This window comes from Xiphias gladius, chromosome 10, assembly GCF_016859285.1.
Source record: "Xiphias gladius isolate SHS-SW01 ecotype Sanya breed wild chromosome 10, ASM1685928v1, whole genome shotgun sequence".
In the NCBI taxonomy this organism is placed as follows: domain Eukaryota; kingdom Metazoa; phylum Chordata; class Actinopteri; order Istiophoriformes; family Xiphiidae; genus Xiphias; species Xiphias gladius.
In genome coordinates, this window is record NC_053409.1 from 91,289 (window position 1) to 112,064 (window position 20,776).

Consider the following 20,776-nt stretch of genomic DNA (forward strand, 5'->3'; position numbering starts at 1 on the left):
GCAAAGAATTTTAATGGCAATGAAAAGAAAACACTTAATATAAATAAAACCCCATTCGGATAGGATTACATTACAGGTGGAGGTGTGGAATGAAATATTCACTGTGCTCCTCACTAATTGAACTCATCGGTCCAGATGGCACTTTAACCATCAGAAAATTACAGGATAAGGGCTGTAATAGACAAGGACATTCCACAGGACAAAGCCAAAAGAGATGAAGAGAGAAGCCAAAAGCCACCCCAGGGGAGCGTGCGAAAGTTGAAGGGGAGCTGTGGTGTGAAAGGTACAAGGCAAAGATGCTGCATGAAGTAAATTTGACTGAAAAATCATACAATTACTCAGAGTCATAACATAGTCAAATCTTAAAACACAGACATGAAACACATATTGATATAATTTAGTGTGACTTACATTTCCCAAGGATAGGCTAAAATGAATGGGAATGAATACAGAATATTCATTCATTCTTGAGTTGATTCCAAGTGTTGAATTTGCATTTGGTAGCTGTTCATGGGAACTTTCAATATGCGGTCCAAGGATGTGTCAGTGAAAATGAAGGAGGCAATCATTAGGCTGAATAAAGCAAAACAAACCTATCAGACGGATAGCATAAATGTTAGGAGAGGCCAAATCAACAATTTGGTACATTCTTAAAATGAAGGAATGCACTGGCAAGCTCAGCAACACCAAAAGGCCTACAAGACCACAGAAGACAACTAAAGTGGATGATCACAGAATTCTTTCCTTGGTGAAGAAAAACCCCTTGTCAAATTACTTTTGAGCTTCTGAAAATGAGGGACTATGTATAAAAATGGCTGAAATTCCTAAACGATTAATGCAATATTTTTTGTTAAACTCCTTGAATTAAAGCTGAAAGTCTACACTTCAATCACATCTTGATAGCTTAATTTCAAATCCATCATGGCAGTGTACAGGGGTTTAATTACGAAAATTGTCTCACTGTCCAAATACTGGACCTATGGACCTAACTGTATGGACTAGAGCAGTATCAAAAACTTGATATTGTAGTCTTCTTTCCAGGAACATTTCTATGACGTACAGAACAACAAATTCTTTCTTAACTGGCGTGTCAAGACTGTGCAACATCAGTCCAAAACTCCCTCTACATCCAAGAAGATAGTGGAGCTAAAAGGAGGTCCCACATCATGAAGAACATTTGGCAAATGGGAGATGAATGTATGGAGGCCATATCTCTTCTTCACCACACCACTGACAGTGTCTTAATCCTCCTGATGATGAGAGAGGCATTCCACTATCATAAACAGATGGTCCATGACCTGCAGCAATTGGGTAGGTGACCTACATATGAGTGGCATACTTCAAATGTTTTCTCATTTCTGGGACAATAAGGGACTGGTAGGTAACAAATGTGAATTTGAAAAATATTTATGAAAAATAATTAAAATGTTAGTCATTCCCTTTTTTATTAGATTTTGCAAGACTTCTCAATGATGTTCAGAGCAAAGACTGCTTCCAGGTTCATCAGTTTACACCTTCAATCTGATGTTCATGGAAGTGAATGTAACACTTTATACATATATATTCTACAGTTTCCAAGATCAGAGTAATATAATATGTAGTTTGACAATCATGTCTGACAGTATCATTTTAAGCTGTGTAACATGTTGTTGTAGCTCTTCTTTGAAGCTTTATGATATGTCTGCTAAGTGAAATTGTCAAACTCTATAAGTTTACCGATTCTATCAAGTGGAAAAATTCTTGACACATTTCCTAAAAATTTAGTCAGGAATATTTTGTTAACTTTTGGTTGTCCGCTAGAGTTTGAAAGATTCAGATATTTCAAGTGTCCTAACACAATACTCGTGTTTGTAACTATGTTAAGAGTTACTGGTAACTCTGATCATTCCTCTTGTTCATACTGGGTGACTACATTGACTATATTGTATGAAATGGAGGACAAAATCCACAGTTTGCATTTTTAAGTTCAGCTGAAGATCATATGAGGCTTCAACAGTACGTTAGACACATCAAGTGGGTACATTCCAAAGTTTTATGACAGATTCTCTCTCTGTGTTATAACATCTGATATTCAATGTCACTCTGCAGCAGCTCAGCAAGGAAACAATAAAAACACAAGGAGGGAATTTCATTTTCAAAAGACTAACTTTGGAAGATACCCATTTACTTTCTGCATTTACTTTATTCTTTTTTTCCCACAGAGGAAAGCCTGTGGCTTTGTCCCCCATGTTTTACGGTGTTGTCATGTTAGCAGGGGATTACTTCACAGCCACTATGGACCAATAACTCTTTCATGGTATATATTAAGATGTGAGTATTGTATTAAAATAGAGGATAAAATTTGAATCCTTTCAGATACAGTCTGTGTATTGTGCATTGCACAAGTTTGTGATGACTGGCCCACTCTAAGTGGTTTTAAGAAGTTAGCTGAATAGCAGAAGACAGAGCTATGTGTCATCACCATGTGAATTCAGGCATTCTTAAATAAATGGTGTTACTTACACTGTCTGCAGAGTGGGACAGTGGCATGACTTCTCCTCTTGTCTTGCTGAATCTTCTCAATCCACAAGCAATTGGAAGGAAGCAGCCTAAGAAGATCAGTGTTGGATAGGCAAGAGATATAATATGGTGAAACTTCTCTTGTCAAGACGACACAATCCAGTTCCAAATACTGTGGTTCATGCAACATTTTTTAAACTAATGGCAAGAGTTTGAGGATCATTTCATGACCACTGGAGGAATCCCCCCAGGCGTAGCTTCAACTCCCACTTTGTTTTCAGTGTGAAATATAATGATGCCCTGTCCAGCCTGTACACTTCTTCTGCAGAATAATTTGTACAATATTGATGAAGACACAATGGCAGAAACTCCACAAGTCAAAGAGCTGAGAGCAAGGCCATTGAACAAGCTGTAAAAACCTTTTGCAGCAAAAATGTTGAGATGTTTCCTTTGTACCTCATCCTTTGATGCAGCTTTACTTTTGTCTGGTCACCACAATATAATTCACAGACTGTATCCTGGGGAAAATTTTGAACTAATATGCGGTCAAACAGGATTTTTCCTGCAGTTCTAACATTATTCTGTCCGCTGAACTGAATGCACTGGCACGTAAGTGACCTGTTGTTGAGAATTACTGATCTGACATAAATTCCAAGCACAAGAATTTAGCATATGCACAAAAAAACAAAACACATGAAAGCAGCCCATGAGCCATGATATATAAAAATTAGCATGCACATATCCTGATCAATCATGTTACAGGCATTTCTGACAGCAGATAAAGTCTGCCAAACTGATCAGAGCTTTGCACATACATACATACATACATACAAACATACATTTATTGTAGCATTAGAAATGGTAATGGTTATTCATTCATTTTTTGAGACCCCAAACCCAAAGTCACCCCGGAATGACTGTGAATTTAAAGCATCGTATTACTGAGCATCAACACTTCTTCAAAGAACTGTACCCATCAAACAACTTCACTCCAAAGAATCATTTCATGGTCCCCTTTCTGAAGTGTATTTGAAAGATTGGACCAAACAGGGCATAACAATGGCATATGAGATTTGAAGCCAAACAGATTTTTCAAAGGTTGTGTGAAAAACTTTAATAATTTTACAGTATTACTTGTGAAGAAACATCTGTTTGCAGTTGCTTATCACCGGGAATGCATGAATTTAAAAGCAGCTGAGCCTGGTCCAGTTAATATTTGTTTACTTGAAACACGGGATTATCAGAAGATATATCTGCATATTTCACACTGACTCACAAGCCACTGTCAACCTCACAAAATGGGTAAAATTTTGTGGAGTTGAAATATTAGGTTGGCCTCTTTGTTTGCACAGGCACTGATGAAAACAAACCAGTGTTCAGCAAAATAACCTCCTATCATATCAAGTGTTTTTTTTTTTGGTTGAGGAGGAAATATGTTTCCATGACCATTTCCATGGTTTCGAGGTAAATGGAAACATCCCTTCCATATACCGATGGTAGAAACAGAGAGATTTAGACATTTAAATTCTTTTGATGCCTGAATGTCATATGGGTGTGATTCACAATTTCATGTTGTGTCAGAGGGTGTCATGGCTCAGTAAGTACATAATTGTGACAAAAGTGACCCTGCTGTTCTTCTGGAGAGGGGCTCTTGCAGGCGGTGGTCAATGCTAATGACAGTTATGTGCCAGTTCTTCTTTAATGTAATCAGAAATTTCGTGGTAATATACACCATACAGAAAAAGGCTTATTCCACTAACTCTGCTGCAATTTTCTGGATCATGATGGAATGGTTGGCCACCCATCTGCCTCATTGGCTATGGTTAAGCAGACCTGGCGTCACCTCTCTTCCAGGTGACGCACGGAAGAGAGGTGTGGTCAAAGACCTTTCAAAGCTCCACCATTAGTACCTGCACTGGGGGGTGGTGGAGTGGAGGCCCGAAGGAACAGGATCATGGGGAGGAGGGAGGAGGCTGGGCCTGAACGAACAACTACAACTTGCTCTAAGATGGTTTCTAAGTGGCAATCATGTCCTCACATAACTCTTTCAAGTCTGTTGATTGGTGATCCTGTTGTGAAACCATTATCTATAATGGATGCTATTTGAGATGTTACTGCTAAGGGCAGGATTACTATGCATGTCTGTAGAAAAATTCATGACAATCAATCCAATTGCTGTTGACCTATTTCAATCTGGACCAGAGAGGTGACTCAGCCAATCATTACCATTTTGCCAACACCAATTCTAGAGCAGACTTTAGGGGATGGTAGTGCTGCTAGAGACAAATGGGAACTGGTGTAACAGAAAAGACTGTGTGTGTCTGAAAGAAGAGTCATAAAAACACTGGGAAGATCACTGTGCACTGATTCTCCTTCCTGTTGGATAGGATAAATTCTCCACCAATAAGGATTGGATGTATGATTTCAGAGAGAAATGGCTCTTTCAATATACATAGGGGCATGTGAGTATTATTTTGAGATACACCTCAAAAAATGTGAACCCATCCTTAAAAAACAGTCATGTGTGGTGCTTCTGTTCATTTAGACAGTTTGCTTTGCCTCCATCAGCTTCAGGCTCCAAATTGAAAATGAGCTTTAGGCATTCTAATATAATATTTGGGATACAGAAGCTTATGGGCCCTGCTATTATAAACATTCTTTCTCTATGTAAGGAGGATGTGTGCGATCTATCCATCTATGACCTTAATATTGAGAGGGCATTATTATAGACTAAATCAAAGCTCCAAGACCTTCGGTGACAAAAATGTGTGTGTCATTCAAGTCTAGAATACACTGAATAATAAATGTGATACCAAATACAGTGCAGTAACAGGTTAAAAAAAATGGCAACTGAATCTCACAAAAGAAAAAAAGAAAAATATCTGCACCAGCATCATTTTGCAATACATAAACCAATCACATTTGATTTTTATTTTTTTATCTATTGGATAGTATATTCTTTATTTGGGAGTTTAAATGTCAATGTTTGTCTGTGGCCTCTAGAGGGAGCAACTGAATCGTAGAACAAAATTCCTCTGATAAACAAATAAAAAACTGGCAGCTTGACTTTAAATTGTGTCCCAGTTTGGCAGGAAAACTGCTGGGTATTTTTAAAGTCCAATGGACATTGCCTCCTAGCATAAAAAAGGAAGAAAAGTAATGTACATGTATCATGCTACATGTAAACAGTAAGTAAAACTTTTAACAGCATCTCACAGTCTTCATTTGTGGATGGAGCTTGCTCAGTTGTCATGGAGATGCATCAGTTGTCTTCAAATGACCAAAGTACAGAACTTCAGTCACATGATAACAGGTGGTTGATGGTCTCCGGTGTCATTTGTGAACAACCTCCTTGAGCTTTCTTCGGTTGTCCCCTGACTCCTTACCATTAGATGTGGTTTAAGGGTTCTGCAAAAACCAGTGCATGGACTTAGTGTCAAAATTATTCTGTCAAACTATTAATACAACTGATTCAAATGTCAAGACTGAACTTTAATACTCACATTCCATGTGCATGAAACAACACTAGGACTAAGCCCAAACTAAAAAATGAGAGACCTTTCAGAGGAGGGTCACTGAGCCTTGATGTGCTGCTCTGTGCCTATGTGCATGTTGTGTTTATCTGTAAAGAGAAGTATTCCACCTCAGAGAGGGCATTTACACCAGAGTTTTTTTTACAGTATGTATTCCTCTACTGCCTCACACAAAGTACACGATGTCCAGCCCCTGTTCCATCTATGGCTCATAGATGGAACGTGAGCTAGGCTTCTGTGCCACTGTCTCTGATGGTTTTCTATGGTTGCCCTCATAAACTTGGCCCTGTTTTGAAATATGAACAATTCCTGCCAAGTTTCTCATAAAATATCAGCAGGACACACTAAGCCAAAATAATTTACTCCATGCCATTTTCAGTCATGTGATTCAAAATCTATTTGTTTCCTCCATCACTCACATTTCTTTTTTGGTATACACTGAAGACCACAGTTAGACATAATGCTTTGACATTAAGTGTCAGAAACTCTGCAGATTAATCAAAAGTCAGGATGAAATAGATTTTTTTTTAAAAAAGATTCTCCAGCAGATGGCAGATTTTGTTCACTGAAAAAAAAATACTCCTTGGTTCCTGCAGACTGCTGTTCACTTCAAGAACACCACAAGCTATTATTATTATTACACACTGACACACTTGTCATTATGTATATTATATATATATATAATGTCGGGAATATTGTTTTTCTCTTTTTAGACAGAGATAAAATAAATTCTGACAGCTAATCATAACTAAAAACTAAAGATATTCAAGTTCCAATGTGCAACGACCTATTACACAGAAATTACCACCTAGAAGTGGAAAAAAAATTGAATTCAGTGGCTTTGTACTCAGATAAATGTTTGTTAAGGCAACACTGTCCTCTCATGTACAGGTGATGATGATTCCAAGCACAAGATTAAGTTATTTAGTGTATTATGGTTGCAAGCGAATTCACAATCACATGCGTTCTTCTTAAACTTAAAATAAGTCAGTTTCTTTTAGATCCTGATGAGCCTACCCCCAACAAAGGTCAAATGTACTTCCTTGCAGTGATGACTTCTCAATTTGACTTCAACAAACGTCCACCAACCCATACACTGAATTCCACTGTTTTTTTTGTTTGATCTATTCCTAAAATTACCAGTATTTTAGAACCATTATTATGATTATTATTCATAGTTGTGATATTAAATATGTTTCATCATGTGAAATGTGCTTAGCACCTGGTGGATTTACACGTGCTTGTTTGCACCATTGTCAGGTGGCAGACCTCGGGGATGGCCACATATTGTGTAGCCTACCCATAGTGTAAATGAGCTCATAGTTAAAGTGAACTTAATTCTAACGAGATTACATTTGATTGTTTTGTTTTTTAATTCACATTTTACCTGTATCTTAAAATGAAAAGTTAATGGGCCTTTAGGGTATGCAATTATTATGTTATTATATTAAATATCATTTCCTTTTAGGAAAAGATAGGATTAAAGAAAACTTCCAAATTTCGACCTTGGGGATCAATCAGTCTTCTTATTATTGGGATTATAATTAAAGAGTCTTTTCGGTCTCCCTCTGTGGCTGGGCTGGCGGTCCAGAGCAGTCCCGTTGCACTGATTTTTGAGGCCTACAGGGTTCGTTATTCCCAAATATAATTACAGCACAGAGCTCATAGCTGCTGCGTTTTATGCACAGGCATCACATGCTATTTTCCAAATAACTCAATTTGCTCTTTCAACATTAGTACCAGCAGTCTATATATTTCACCCACAGCAGGAGAGATTGCAGAGGGAAGAGAACATGTAGGCTGCAGGACAAATATGAAGGTTTTTACGGGCGGTGCTGTGAAGTTACAAACCCTCACCCTCTCCGATTGAGACTGGAGTTTTGCCATACATATGTTCAAAACCGCAATGCTATCATCGAATATCAAACGTGCAGTAAATCAGCAAGCACTGTTAGAGATTAGAGATGCACAGAGACAAACAGAGTGGATGCAGTCAGTTGGAACACTGACTGCATCTCTTTGTTTGGGCTTTTTTTTGGGGGGGGGGTTCTTTGTTTTTACAGTTTAGCGTCAGAAATTTCTTGGCTCATATTTTTAAGTTTTAAAAATAAATAATCCACATCAACTCTATCTGGATTAATTTCAAGGAGCGTGTATGCAACGCACCATGTACCCACTCCTCTCCCATGTGCTTAAAGGAGCCGAATAAAACATTACCACGTAGGACTTTTTCCCTGCCTGGTACCATAGGATCATATAACAGTAACGATGCTCTGTGTCCTGTTGTGTTATGTTGCATTGTACATGGGTTGGCTGAGTGACGCGCCAGTAGGAGTCGGACTCTGCGCTGCAATAAAGAGGCGGTGGCAGCTGAGAGTACATACCATTGGAGCGAACAGGCGTCCCAACAACACAACTGCACCACCACACCGCCGTGCCTTTTCAGCTCAGCCTCCCCGCTGAGCTCACGTCGGAGGAAAGACACAGCAGCGGAGAAACATGCTGCCGCTCCTGCCGTCTCATTAACTCATCCACCCTGATAAACAAGGCTGCTCAGCGGGCTTCCACACCCTGAACCTTCGGCAGGACCCCCGAGCTGTAGAAGGAGAATTTTAAAAATATAACTGATTGGTAAGTTTCACTTTGTTTTAATATTCAAAATGAAAACCAAACGAAATTTATGCAACATTCAAACAGTGAAGGGAAACAAATTTATAAATATAAGATTTTTTAGATTTTATCAGGCTAAGTGTAAAAATATATACCGCGAACATATATCAACATTGCAATTCAGTCACTAATGTTCTACTTTTGTAAATGATTATTTCAACCTATAAAAAAGAGTTGGGTGTTTTTAGATTTGCAGGGAGGATTGTGCAACAGGTGTATGACATTTACTTATTTAAAATGTTTGCATTGCATTGATATTATCGTCAATATCAGCACTTATTTTCTACATATGTTCATTTATATTTAAGGATAAAAATATTTTAAAATTAATCAAAAATTAGCAAAGGGACAACAGTGGTGTTTGCGCCTAAACATCCAACTTTTTCCACTAAAAGTTGGTATCGTCACATTGGTTGTATTTGAATTGATTCACCATAAAAGAGCAGAATAGTTTTTTCTCAGCAGAAGTGTGAATGTGAGACCCCAGGTATGGAATATATAGTTTAAAATGCCTATTCCTTCCCTTCTCTGCAGAACCCAAAATACAGTTCTGTGAATTATCACCACATGGTAATTAGTGACATATTACTACAACACCGCTCTACAAAAGTCATTCTGACGAAACTGTAGCTTTAATTCCGATGCATAGTTTTTTATCCCATTTGGCTCGTTCGGCTCGCTCATTTATCCTCGTCCACAAATGACTGTTGTATTTTGATGTACTTTGATGAGTCTCAGGTCAATGCGGCATGAAGCAAAGATTTAAATACAGATCAAGGGTGCACAATTAGCGCAGTCGGAGTAAACATCACCGCAATCATCCGAAGAACAAGAAAGACGTGATTCCCTCTGCTCAAAGCTGTAACACCTTCATTCTCTGCTCGGCTTGATGACAGTCTGCCTCCGTGTTTCACTAATTAATGATGCTGCACCGCTTAGTTAAGCCCCGGATCAAACGAAGTCCATAAGCATCACATAAGAGCGCTGTGAGGCAAAGCCAGTGGCCTTTTCTCGTCACTTCAGCTCAGGGAGATCAGATCATGGTGGAAGTGTACGTGCGGAGCCTGGGCGCTGCTGGTGAAGCAGCACACACCGCTTCACCTTGACAGCGACAGTGTGGAGGAAGGCATGGGGCCATGCATGGACATGGGAAAGTGTGAAAGACTGGATTATCCCTCTCTCCTGCCATTTAAATGTTACTCAGTTGGTAGCAGTGTGAAAGAAATATATAGATCTTTCATTTAAGTAAAAGTAGCTAGACCAAGCTCCATTACAAGTACAAGTCTTGCGCTCATTTTGCTAGGTAAAATTATAGAATTATGATTGGTTAAGGATACTTCATTCTAACCCTTGCATACTGTTGTTTTGTGTATAAATGTGTTAAATGTGTAGGCAGCTTTTTTTTATGTGGCTAGTCAAGATGGTGGTCATTTGAACTCCTTTATATATTACTGTGTGGTTTAATCAAGAAAACTGTATAATTTTTTGTAGGGCCACAGGATATGTAAATAACTGTTTCAACTCCACTAGCCTAAAAGTGCCAGGGACCGTAGATGTTTAATCGTTCAGGCCTCAAGAAAGCTACTGTCAAAAGGCCCAGAATTTCTAACCACACCCCTCCTGTTCTTACCAGAGCCAAGGTACAAATAGTTGGAGATATAAAGAAAAGTATAAAAAGTATACAGGTGGTGACAAATAAAATGAAATACCAACATAGTGTCTTAGTGAGGTGTTGGGCCACCATGAGCCACCAGAAGAGCTTTGGTGCGCCTTGGCATAGATTCTCCAAGTCTCTGGAACTCTGCTGGAGGGATGAACACCATTCTTCCAAAAGATATTACCTCATTTGGTGTTTTGATGATGAGGGTGGAGAGCGCTGTCTAACATGTTGGTCCCAAATCTCCCATTGGTGTTCAATTGGGCTGAGATCTGGTGACTGTGAAGGCTGTAGCATATGATTGACATAATTTTTAAAATCAAACTATTCAGTGACCCCTCATTCCCTATGGATGGGGCTTTGTAGTCCGGTTTCTACACTCATTTTTCAGGTTTTTAAATTTGTCACTTGTTTGTATATAGGCTATATAAATAAGGAGACAACATACTAACATGCTGCAAGGTGTGGCTCTCTTTGTATCTCAGCCTGAGGTACTTGTAACTTGGTCGAGTTGGTGTAGTTTGTTAAACAAATACAAGGAAAAGGAAAAGGAAAAATAAGCAGAACTTTACGTGAAAATCAAATGTAAAAGAGATCATTGAGAACTAATGTTGCCAGCAAACTGAAGTTTGTCAACTTATATCAAATACCCAACGTTATCACAATAACCGTAATAACCCTATGTGCATTTTATTTATTCCTGTACCTAAGGTGCTGGCACTTCTTAAGACATTATACCTTTACTGTTTCATCCAATAACCATAGTAACTAGTTTGTAGATTATTATTTTCTTATGCTTATAAATCCGTAGCCACAGTTTAAACCAGTGGTTTCCAGCTTGGGGGTAAAGACCCCCTAGGGGTCCCTTGATAAATCTGAGGGCTCCCAAGATATTTAAAGAAGAAAAAAGCCCATGTCACACAAAATTACTGCTGCCAAATATTTTTCTGACTTTTCTCTAATTCTTGCCTTTTTTCACTGTGAAACAGTAAATGAATTAGTTATAACCAGCACCACATGAGCTAGTTTAGATTGAGTTTTACTACTTGAGCATATATTTTATTAGTTATGAACATTTATTAAGTTAAAATTTGTAGTGGTGGACTATTAATGGTATTTTTCTATATTATTTTTTCTACCATTTTATTGCAGACTTTGGGTAAAATTTAAATATATTGAGCTACAAATTTCTGGAATCAGCTCACACAATACCCACCCTGTGTAAGTTTTGGTAAGGTTCAAATTCAATTATGAAAAAAAAATGAGGACATGACCTGTGTCCTCAATGTTTGCAGTATGTGTTTTCCATAGTTTGGACTGATTTGGACCGGATCCGTTCAGTAGAAGAAGAAAAGTTCCCATCCATTCAGTTTCTGGATCTGGTGTGTTTACTATACCCAGCCTGATTGCGTTTACATGGAGGTGAGAAGCAGTATCTCAGAGGTGCTGAATCTTAGAGTTTCGACCAAAGCAGAGGGCCACATGGCTGTTTGGATCTGGAGGTCCCTGGTATGCAGACATCAAAGGGTTAAAGGCGAGGATAGGCTCAGCAGCACACCACTTATCTCCTCTAATGATCTCCTAAGTAAAAGTCAATTACTTCTGCGTCATGATCAGAAAGGAACAGACCACAGGGGGTTGTTTGAGCTCCAGTGCTCCTCATTACAAAGACTTCTCTGGAGTTTATTGGATGAGCTGCCTGGCTTCAGGCTCGAGGTTAAAGCATTTCTTATTCTCTTAGTGACTACATTTATTAAAATCTTTATAGCATGTATAAAGTTGCAAACATATAACCTCTACGCTCCCTGTCTGTATTGTAATTTGATTTAGATTCTATCACCAACACTTCAGGACGACAATATAACAACATACTGCAAAACCATAATCACTACAAAGTGGTAAAAAAATTTGCCCAGCTGACTTGAATTATATAAGATAAATGTTTGTTAAGGCAGCACTGTACTCCTCTGTACAGGTGGTGATGAAAAGATTAAGTTATTTAGTGTATTATGGTTGCAACTGAATTTACAATCTCAAGCATTCTTCTTAAACTTAAAACAAGTCAGTTTCTCTTAGATCCTGATGAGCCTGGGAGATACCAGGTTTTCCCCAAAAAAAGTGAAAAGCACTTCCTTGCAGTGCTGACTTCTCAATTTGACTTCAACAAACGTCTCATTGTGTTTATCCCGAGTCCAACGACCCATACACTGCATTCCACCGTTTCTTCTAGTTGATCTGTTTCTAAAATAACCAGTGTTTTAGAAGTTTTTTTTTAATGTTGTTGTTGTTTCTCAGAGAAACACTCTCATCTTTATCAATATGAAAACTGATTCCCTTATTAAATTTTCCCTGAATAGTCAAAAAAAAAAAAATTGCTACATCAGTCCATCGAACTGAAATATGTAACACATTTTCTGCATCACTTTCAACACATGTCCCCCAAATTATTTTATGGGGAATCTTTGGAAACTCTGGGATCTGAAAACAAGAAGGCGGTTGGGGTTGAACAATATGAGTTTGTACTGAGGAATTATGTGTTGAGTCCACCGGGGTTGAAGAGGCTCAAGAGTATTTTCATTTTCTCAGGAAAAAAAAATCTTAAGCCTGACACATGCTCAGTAAAATGGTTTTAACTTTTCACAACTCATAAAGCCATTATCATGATTTATGGATCTGGTAACAAGTCAAAAAAACACAAAGAAAATCATATCTGTTTGTTACCAAGCTATGATTACAAGTGTGTTAGAAAAATTATGAAAAATATAAATGAGTCTTAGTCTTTTATATATTTTTTATAGTTTTTGCAGGTCTTATCAGAAAAATAACTACACTAGTAATCAGTGGTGGAAGAAGTAAAAACAGTAATGACACTGTAAAAAACTGTAAAACTTTTAAATTTTAACAAAGTCAAACAAAAAGTGCTTAAAGTATCAAAAGTTAAAATACTCATTGAACAGCAGAATGGCACCTGTACTGTTAGATTATCAAATATCCAAAAATAGAAATAATTTTTACTGATGCATGAATAAGTAAGCAACATTTTTGTTGTTGCTGTTGGAGGTAGTATTGATTTTAACTTTATAAACTGCTGGTTAGTTTAATTTGTAACAATGTATCATATTTTGGTGTCTTATTTTTTTTTTTTTAAGTACCTGTCATGTAAATTATAAAGTAGTTTAAAATGGAAATACTCAAGTAAAGTACTGTGGTAGCAATTATAGCCAGCAGATACATGATGAAGTGAAGCAAAGAGTAGAATATATTTTTCTCTAAAAGTTAACTTAAACTCAAAATTAAACTGCAGCACCTGAGTAAAAGTGCTTTGTGAGTGTGCAGCAGTTGTGAGTCAGTAAAGAGGTCTGCTGTATGAGATGATGAGGTGAAAGGACTGGCCTGTGCCCATGTTCACTCTGAGAACAGAGACTTGGAGCTGCTGTGGCGCCTGTCCATCAGCGTCAGCCTCAGACAAAGATAGGTTATTGTCTATTGTTATTCTGGCTTATCAAACCTGATTTAACAGCTCACAGGTATTTCTCTGGCTGAATACTGTCATTCTGTTGCTCTTCCCTTAACAGCCCAGGGCATGTTTTGTTTCTGTGAACAGGATTCCCGCCCCCCCACACACACACACACACACACACACACACACAGACACACACGCACGCCGCTTTTTCTTTGTCTGACAGTGTGTCTGTATGTGTGTGCTAATGCTGCCAACTTTTTTGTGTATACCTTTGCTGACACATTTACCACACACATACACACACCTCTGTGTGTTTAAGTGCACTTGTGAGGACCATCAACAGTGATCATATGATCTCTACTATGATTATAACCCCTATTCTAAAATGACTATTAAAACCAACTTTAAAGGACCATACCAAAGGTTATTTTTTCAAGTAGACTCTTTTCAAACCAAATTAATAAATAGACAGAACAGCAGAATGATGACAGTACACAATTTGTAAGTCAGAGTAGCATTATTTTTTTAATTAAAAAAAAAAAAGATTTTCTCCTATTTTTGCTTCTGACTTTCATGAAGGAAATTAGAGTTTGCATCCCTTTACAGTCATTAGGCATTACAGACCATTATAACTATAACCATAATGTTACCCTAATAACAATACTGTAGTTGCCATGTGCAAATATTAAACAAAGTGAAAATTGAAAAAACTTCGGGATTGGATTTAGACAAGGAGTTCCTGTAAATTTTAAAGCTTTCTGTGGTGTGAATCCAACAGCAAGCGTCTTTCACACACACACACAGACACACACGCACGCCGCTTTTTCTTTGTCTGACAGTGTGTCTGTATGTGTGTGCTAATGCTGCCAACTTTTTTGTGTATACCTTTGCTGACACATTTACCACACACATACACACACCTCTGTGTGTTTAAGTGCACTTGTGAGGACCATCAACAGTGATCATATGATCTCTACTATGATTATAACCCCTATTCTAAAATGACTATTAAAACCAACTTTAAAGGACCATACCAAAGGTTATTTTTTCAAGTAGACTCTTTTCAAACCAAATTAATAAATAGACAGAACAGCAGAATGATGACAGTACACAATTTGTAAGTCAGAGTAGCATTATTTTTTTAATTAAAAAAAAAAAAGATTTTCTCCTATTTTTGCTTCTGACTTTCATGAAGGAAATTAGAGTTTGCATCCCTTTACAGTCATTAGGCATTACAGACCATTATAACTATAACCATAATGTTACCTAATAACAATACTGTAGTTGCCATGTGCAAATATTAAACAAAGTGAAAATTGAAAAACTTCGGGATTGATTTAGACAAGGAGTTCCTGTAAATTTTAAAGCTTTCTGTGGTGTGAATCCAACAGCAAGCGTCTTTCATCACACACACACACACACACACACACACACACACACAGACACACACGCACGCCGCTTTTTCTTTGTCTGACAGTGTGTCTGTATGTGTGTGCTAATGCTGCCAACTTTTTTGTGTATACCTTTGCTGACACATTTACCACACACATACACACACCTCTGTGTGTTTAAGTGCACTTGTGAGGACCATCAACAGTGATCATATGATCTCTACTATGATTATAACCCCTATTCTAAAATGACTATTAAAACCAACTTTAAAGGACCATACCAAAGGTTATTTTTTCAAGTAGACTCTTTTCAAACCAAATTAATAAATAGACAGAACAGCAGAATGATGACAGTACACAATTTGTAAGTCAGAGTAGCATTATTTTTTTAATTAAAAAAAAAAAAGATTTTCTCCTATTTTTGCTTCTGACTTTCATGAAGGAAATTAGAGTTTGCATCCCTTTACAGTCATTAGGCATTACAGACCATTATAACTATAACCATAATGTTACCCTAATAACAATACTGTAGTTGCCATGTGCAAATATTAAACAAAGTGAAAATTGAAAAAACTTCGGGATTGGATTTAGACAAGGAGTTCCTGTAAATTTTAAAGCTTTCTGTGGTGTGAATCCAACAGCAAGCGTCTTTCACACACACACACAGCCTAAATAAGCTGACAATGATGTCCCCTTCAACAGCTTTATCAGCAAGCCAGACTGGATGTGTATTAGCTCCTGACAGAAATGTGTGTGTTATTGTATGGGGTGTGGAGAGGCACTAGGGTTATGAGTAGATGGTGGGATGGGAGTGGGTACACCAGTAATCAACATATTAAACATGTTTATGGATTTCATCTTGAGGTTAATAATATTTACCTATTTTACAGATTTAATGAAGGAGCAGTATTCTAGCCAAATTTACCATGAACCACCAATGAGCTCTCAGCGTTACAATAGTAGTAAAATCCGTTTTTCTTATATAACCATAACCTACCTACTGTCCCCAACACTCTCTGGTGGGTGGATGTTATCCATTTATGAATCAAAAATATATGAAACTCAAAAATTGGTGCTATCAATAATTAAGATTTGATGTATTTCACAAAGAATGTTGTTTCCCTTTTACAGTGCTAGTGCTGTCCCTCCTTGTGAACTAGTCACAGCAATCACAAAGGTGAGATGACAATATGGATTAGAGTACAGAGCTGGAGTCAGTGATTACAAGCTCGGTGTGTGCATATATGTTTTGCAGTAGATACTTGTGATAAAACCTCCTGGTCACCTTGGATCTTGGTGGCTGCCTTAAAAGAATTTACTTAGTATAAATATTATAAACTCTTATCACTATTGAACATTAGAAAAAAATCAATGTGACTTGACACAAAAGTTGCATATTTTCATCTGCCAATGTGTTTTGTCTCTACCAGAAGGCCTGCTGGATTTTGTGTAGCAGCCATGGGCAGCAAGACTCTGCCAGCACCAGTCCCTCTTCACCCGTCCCTCCAGCTGGCCAACTACTCCTTCCTCCAGAGCTCCACAGGCCTCCAGCTGCCAGCAGATCATTTTCATAGCATCTACAGCTTCAGCGCCCTACATGCCATCCATCTTCATCAGTGGACCCTCGGCTACCCGCCTTTGGCTCTGCCTCGCTGCACCATTTCAAAGCTGCCTGCCCAGTTCTCCTCCATGGCCTCCATCCCCATATTCCCTCACCTATTGCAGCCCAAGCAGGGCTCACCAGGGCTCCTGCAGAGCTCCAAGAACAAGCCCCGCTTTGACTTTGCCAACCTGGCAGCAGCAGCCACCCAGGACGATCATCTGAAGGCAGAGGATCTGAGCATGACAGGTGCTGCTGTAGCAGCACAGGCTTCATCTCACCACTCACCCTCAGTTGGCTTGGGATGCCTCCTGGATGTGACCAAAATCTCCTCACCAGAACGCAAGTCCAGCCGAGGCCGACTGCCCTCCAAGACCAAGAAAGAGTTTGTCTGCAAGTTCTGTGGCCGCCATTTTACCAAATCCTACAACCTTTTGATCCACGAGAGGACACACACGGATGAGAGGCCATATACCTGTGATATATGCCACAAGGCCTTCAGAAGACAGGACCATCTCCGGGACCACAGGTGAGAACCAGGCTTTATCAAAGCCAATCAAGTCAAATAAAATACACCAGAACACTGTATTTGCTGCATGAATAAAAGGTTACTCTGTGAAACTGTCGATCTGACAAGCATGCTTACTTCACACTGCGAACTTCTCTCTCAAGCTCTCGTTTTCAGTCTTCATGCAACTACTTTTGTCATTTATAATGTGAATGCAACACCATGGCGGCCATCAAGGAGAGACTCTCAAAAGTGTGAACCGGTATTCCCATTTGTTCAATTAACTGCTTGTCACCTCTCTCTAGTCAAGTTTCAATCCAAATTTAGGGCATATTTTATCCAAATTTCCAGAACTAACTAATCCGTGTGAAGCATACGGAATCCTTTATCCTGCATATCTCTGACCGAACTAGACCTTATACTATAGCTGACACAGTATATTTTTGGATTCAACACTTACAACAACTACACCATAAGTACCTGCACTTACTAGAAAGTACTGAGTAGAAGTCTTACATGCTGGTTCTCTATCCCACTAAGTACTGGCCACTGAGGTCACTGCACTGAGCTTTTTAAGCACCTCCTGCAGACCGTATTTATGATGTTGACTCTTTTGATGATCTTTTCAAACATGTCTGCACAGGAGGTGTAGTGTGAGGAGTAGGTAAGCAGAGAAACAGCAGCTTCAGTCCTCTATCTGTGAGCGCACAGGATATGATGAGGCCCAGTACAGAGTGTAGGTCACCTCCATTTTGGCAGCGCTCAGAGCACAGCACACGATCATTGTAGTTACATGTGTAGAAAATAGACTTTAGGTGTGAAAATATGCTTTGAGATACATTTATGCACGAGTGAAACGTGAGCAATTCCGCAGCCTATGCTGACAGCTGGTTTGATTAAAATAGAAGCGTAACTATTACGTCAGATGCGCATGAGAAGGACCATTGAGAGACTCTGCTGAAACGCCTCCTGTGTAGCCATGCTGTTAGGCTTAATGGAGAAAAGCTTAGTTGTTAAATGGTAATACTGCAAAGAATACAATAATTCTGAAGGTTGAAGTAAATAGAAATTAACATTATGCATTTGGTAAACAGCATGAACACAGAATTTTATATATATATTTTTTTTTTACACTGGAGGATTTCATGGTCCAAAAATTCTATAAATTTATTTTCTGCAGTCATTATTCTCATTTTTTAGGGTGTGACAAGGTTAGTGAAGAACTACATATTTTACATGAAGGAGATGTTTTTTTGTCTTTTTTCCATAAAATTTTTTACAGTACATAAAATGAATGTTCAGTCAGATGTTAAGCGTGTAGTGTGGGTTTGAGAGGAAGTTTGAGAGCATTCGTTGACTGGTCATTTCAGTGTTTGGTTTATTTGGAACTGGAAGGAGTGTATATTTAGCATAACGTTGCCCAATTTCTGGTATTGCAGCATTTTATACCATCTTCAGGTAGTGTTGGAAATATTAGAAATACTAATTGACCCCAAATAAATGATATAACAAAAACTATGGCAAGGAAACATGGGATTTTATTATCTTCAAGTTGCCAAGATGTGACATTTGAGGTCGCAGATCAATACAGTGAGTTACCCAGCAAATAAAAACAGTTTAAAGGTAAATTCAGACAGAAAGTGATGAAGAGAGTTTTTGCTTCATGTCATTATTTGCTTTTTTTGCAGTCTGCATTTATTCACCCCAAACAACCAGTATACCAACTGTACTGTTGCTGTTGTAGGCTAGCTCGAAATGGACACACAAGCTGGAGTGTGCCTGTGTGTCATAATGAGTTTTGAGTTTTTGATCTCAAAACTCACCAGCAACTCCAGTTCATTTTTTAATACCCCCAGTCCCTCTGCCTTTTACTCTCATGTCTTTATTTTTATAAGGCAGATCCAAAAGGTCCTGCGACAAGCACAATTTTTTTGGTCAAACTGAGACATTTTCAACTTCAGTTCAGCTCATGCTGCTCTGGGCAAATTTGCAGCTATTTGACTGTACGCAGCTTCCTGAAGTCTTGTCACGACAGTGAGGTTGGTGCCATTGTGTCTATACACAGACACAATTGAAACCAATGCTATAGCCGGTGACTGCACAGAGGAGTGGGTGACAGGGGCTAAGAAGCTGGAAGATGGCCGACAAAATGTTTTGTAAAGTTTGTTTTGTCCTAGATGAGGTCTGGAGTATGCTGAGTTTCTCACAGCAAGAGGGGAGATAGGGCTTCTACAGTCTGCCACCACGTGAATACTCAAAACTCATCCAGGATTTGCCTGGTACTGTTTGTTCCTAAACCTAACCACACATTAGCATTATACCAGAAATGCTCATACGAGTTGTTTCAGAAATAATGTGTTTGTTGCTTCGTTTGGAAGGCATACTGGAAGGTTCTTGAAGCCTGACACACTTTTGCCCATTCAGTACAAATGATGATGTTCTGAAATTTGACATGATTCTTCTAAATATTAGCTAAATACAAGCTGCTCTGTTGTGTTCCTCCTGCAGGTACATTCATTCCAAAGAAAAGCCCTTCAAATGTCAGGAGTGTGGGAAGGGCTTCTGTCAGTCCAGGACTCTGGCTGTCCACAAAACATTACACATGCAGGTCAAGGAATTGAAGCCAGCCAAGATCAAGTGATTCACTCTCCCAGCAGGGAAGGGATGGGGACACTGGAAAAACATGACCAAAGACAACAACAGGCAAAGAACAACCAAAGACTTTTTCATTTTAGGTGTAGAAAGAGAGCCCTCTGTTTCTATGTGAACAGTCCTTAAGAATGAAATATTTTACCAGACAATTCTTAAAGAAATAATATAGAAATAAGCCTTAGTGGAGAAGTGTATGCTTAGTTATCAAAGCCTGACTTGGCAGAGAACCCAGTGGAGGTGTGGAATGTGAAATGGACCTTAAAAAAAAGTATGGCTGCTCAGTGCAAATAATTTGCTCAGAAGCTTATAATCCAAAGACTTTATAAAAGGGACATAAATCTTCTGCATATATATATATATATATATATATTTTTTTTTTTTTACAAAAACTGAGAATGATCAAAGCCATGTTAGCATAGACACATTTTCATCCTTTTCAATATCACATTCCAATGATATTTTTGTACAGATGCATTATATCAAAATTGTATTTTTGCACTTTAACCTGATTATTGATTATTTACATATATCACTGGATTTCTTAAACTTATTTTCTAAATGAATAATCATTTCTAAATAAAATATTTTACGATAACTGGTTGGCTGTGTCTCTAAGTTTGTCTGAGTGAAATGTTGCTATATGAGATTAGAATTTAGGTGGGGTGGTCATCAGTTGCTACATGTAATACTGTTTTCATCATGCGCATGACGGTGATGATGAGGATAATAGTGATGAGGTGACAGATGGGTTGCTTACTCCTTGACTTAAATTTGAACATTTTTCTCCACTTATTAGGTCTAGA

General features: G+C 38.3%; 1 protein-coding gene across 1 annotated transcript; it reads left to right on the forward strand.

Moving 5' to 3' along the window:
- Positions 1–8,443: 8,443 nt before the first annotated feature.
- osr1 (odd-skipped related transcription factor 1) lies at positions 8,444–20,298 on the forward strand. The gene is made up of 3 exons (XM_040137739.1): positions 8,444–8,663; positions 16,644–17,342; positions 19,830–20,298. Exons 2-3 carry the CDS (start codon positions 16,672–16,674, stop codon positions 19,960–19,962), a joined length of 804 nt encoding a protein of 267 aa, XP_039993673.1. The 5' UTR covers positions 8,444–8,663; positions 16,644–16,671; the 3' UTR covers positions 19,963–20,298.
- The last annotated feature ends 478 nt before the right edge of the window (positions 20,299–20,776 follow it).

Excerpts from the sequence above, each read along its gene's own strand:
- osr1 (XM_040137739.1), top strand. The coding sequence starts at position 16,672 with ATGGGCAGCAAGACTCTGCCAGCACCAGTCCCTCTTCACCCGTCCCTC. Across the intron at positions 17,343-19,829 it reads GACCATCTCCGGGACCACAG|GTACATTCATTCCAAAGAAA; the intron begins GTGAGAACCAGG and ends TTCCTCCTGCAG.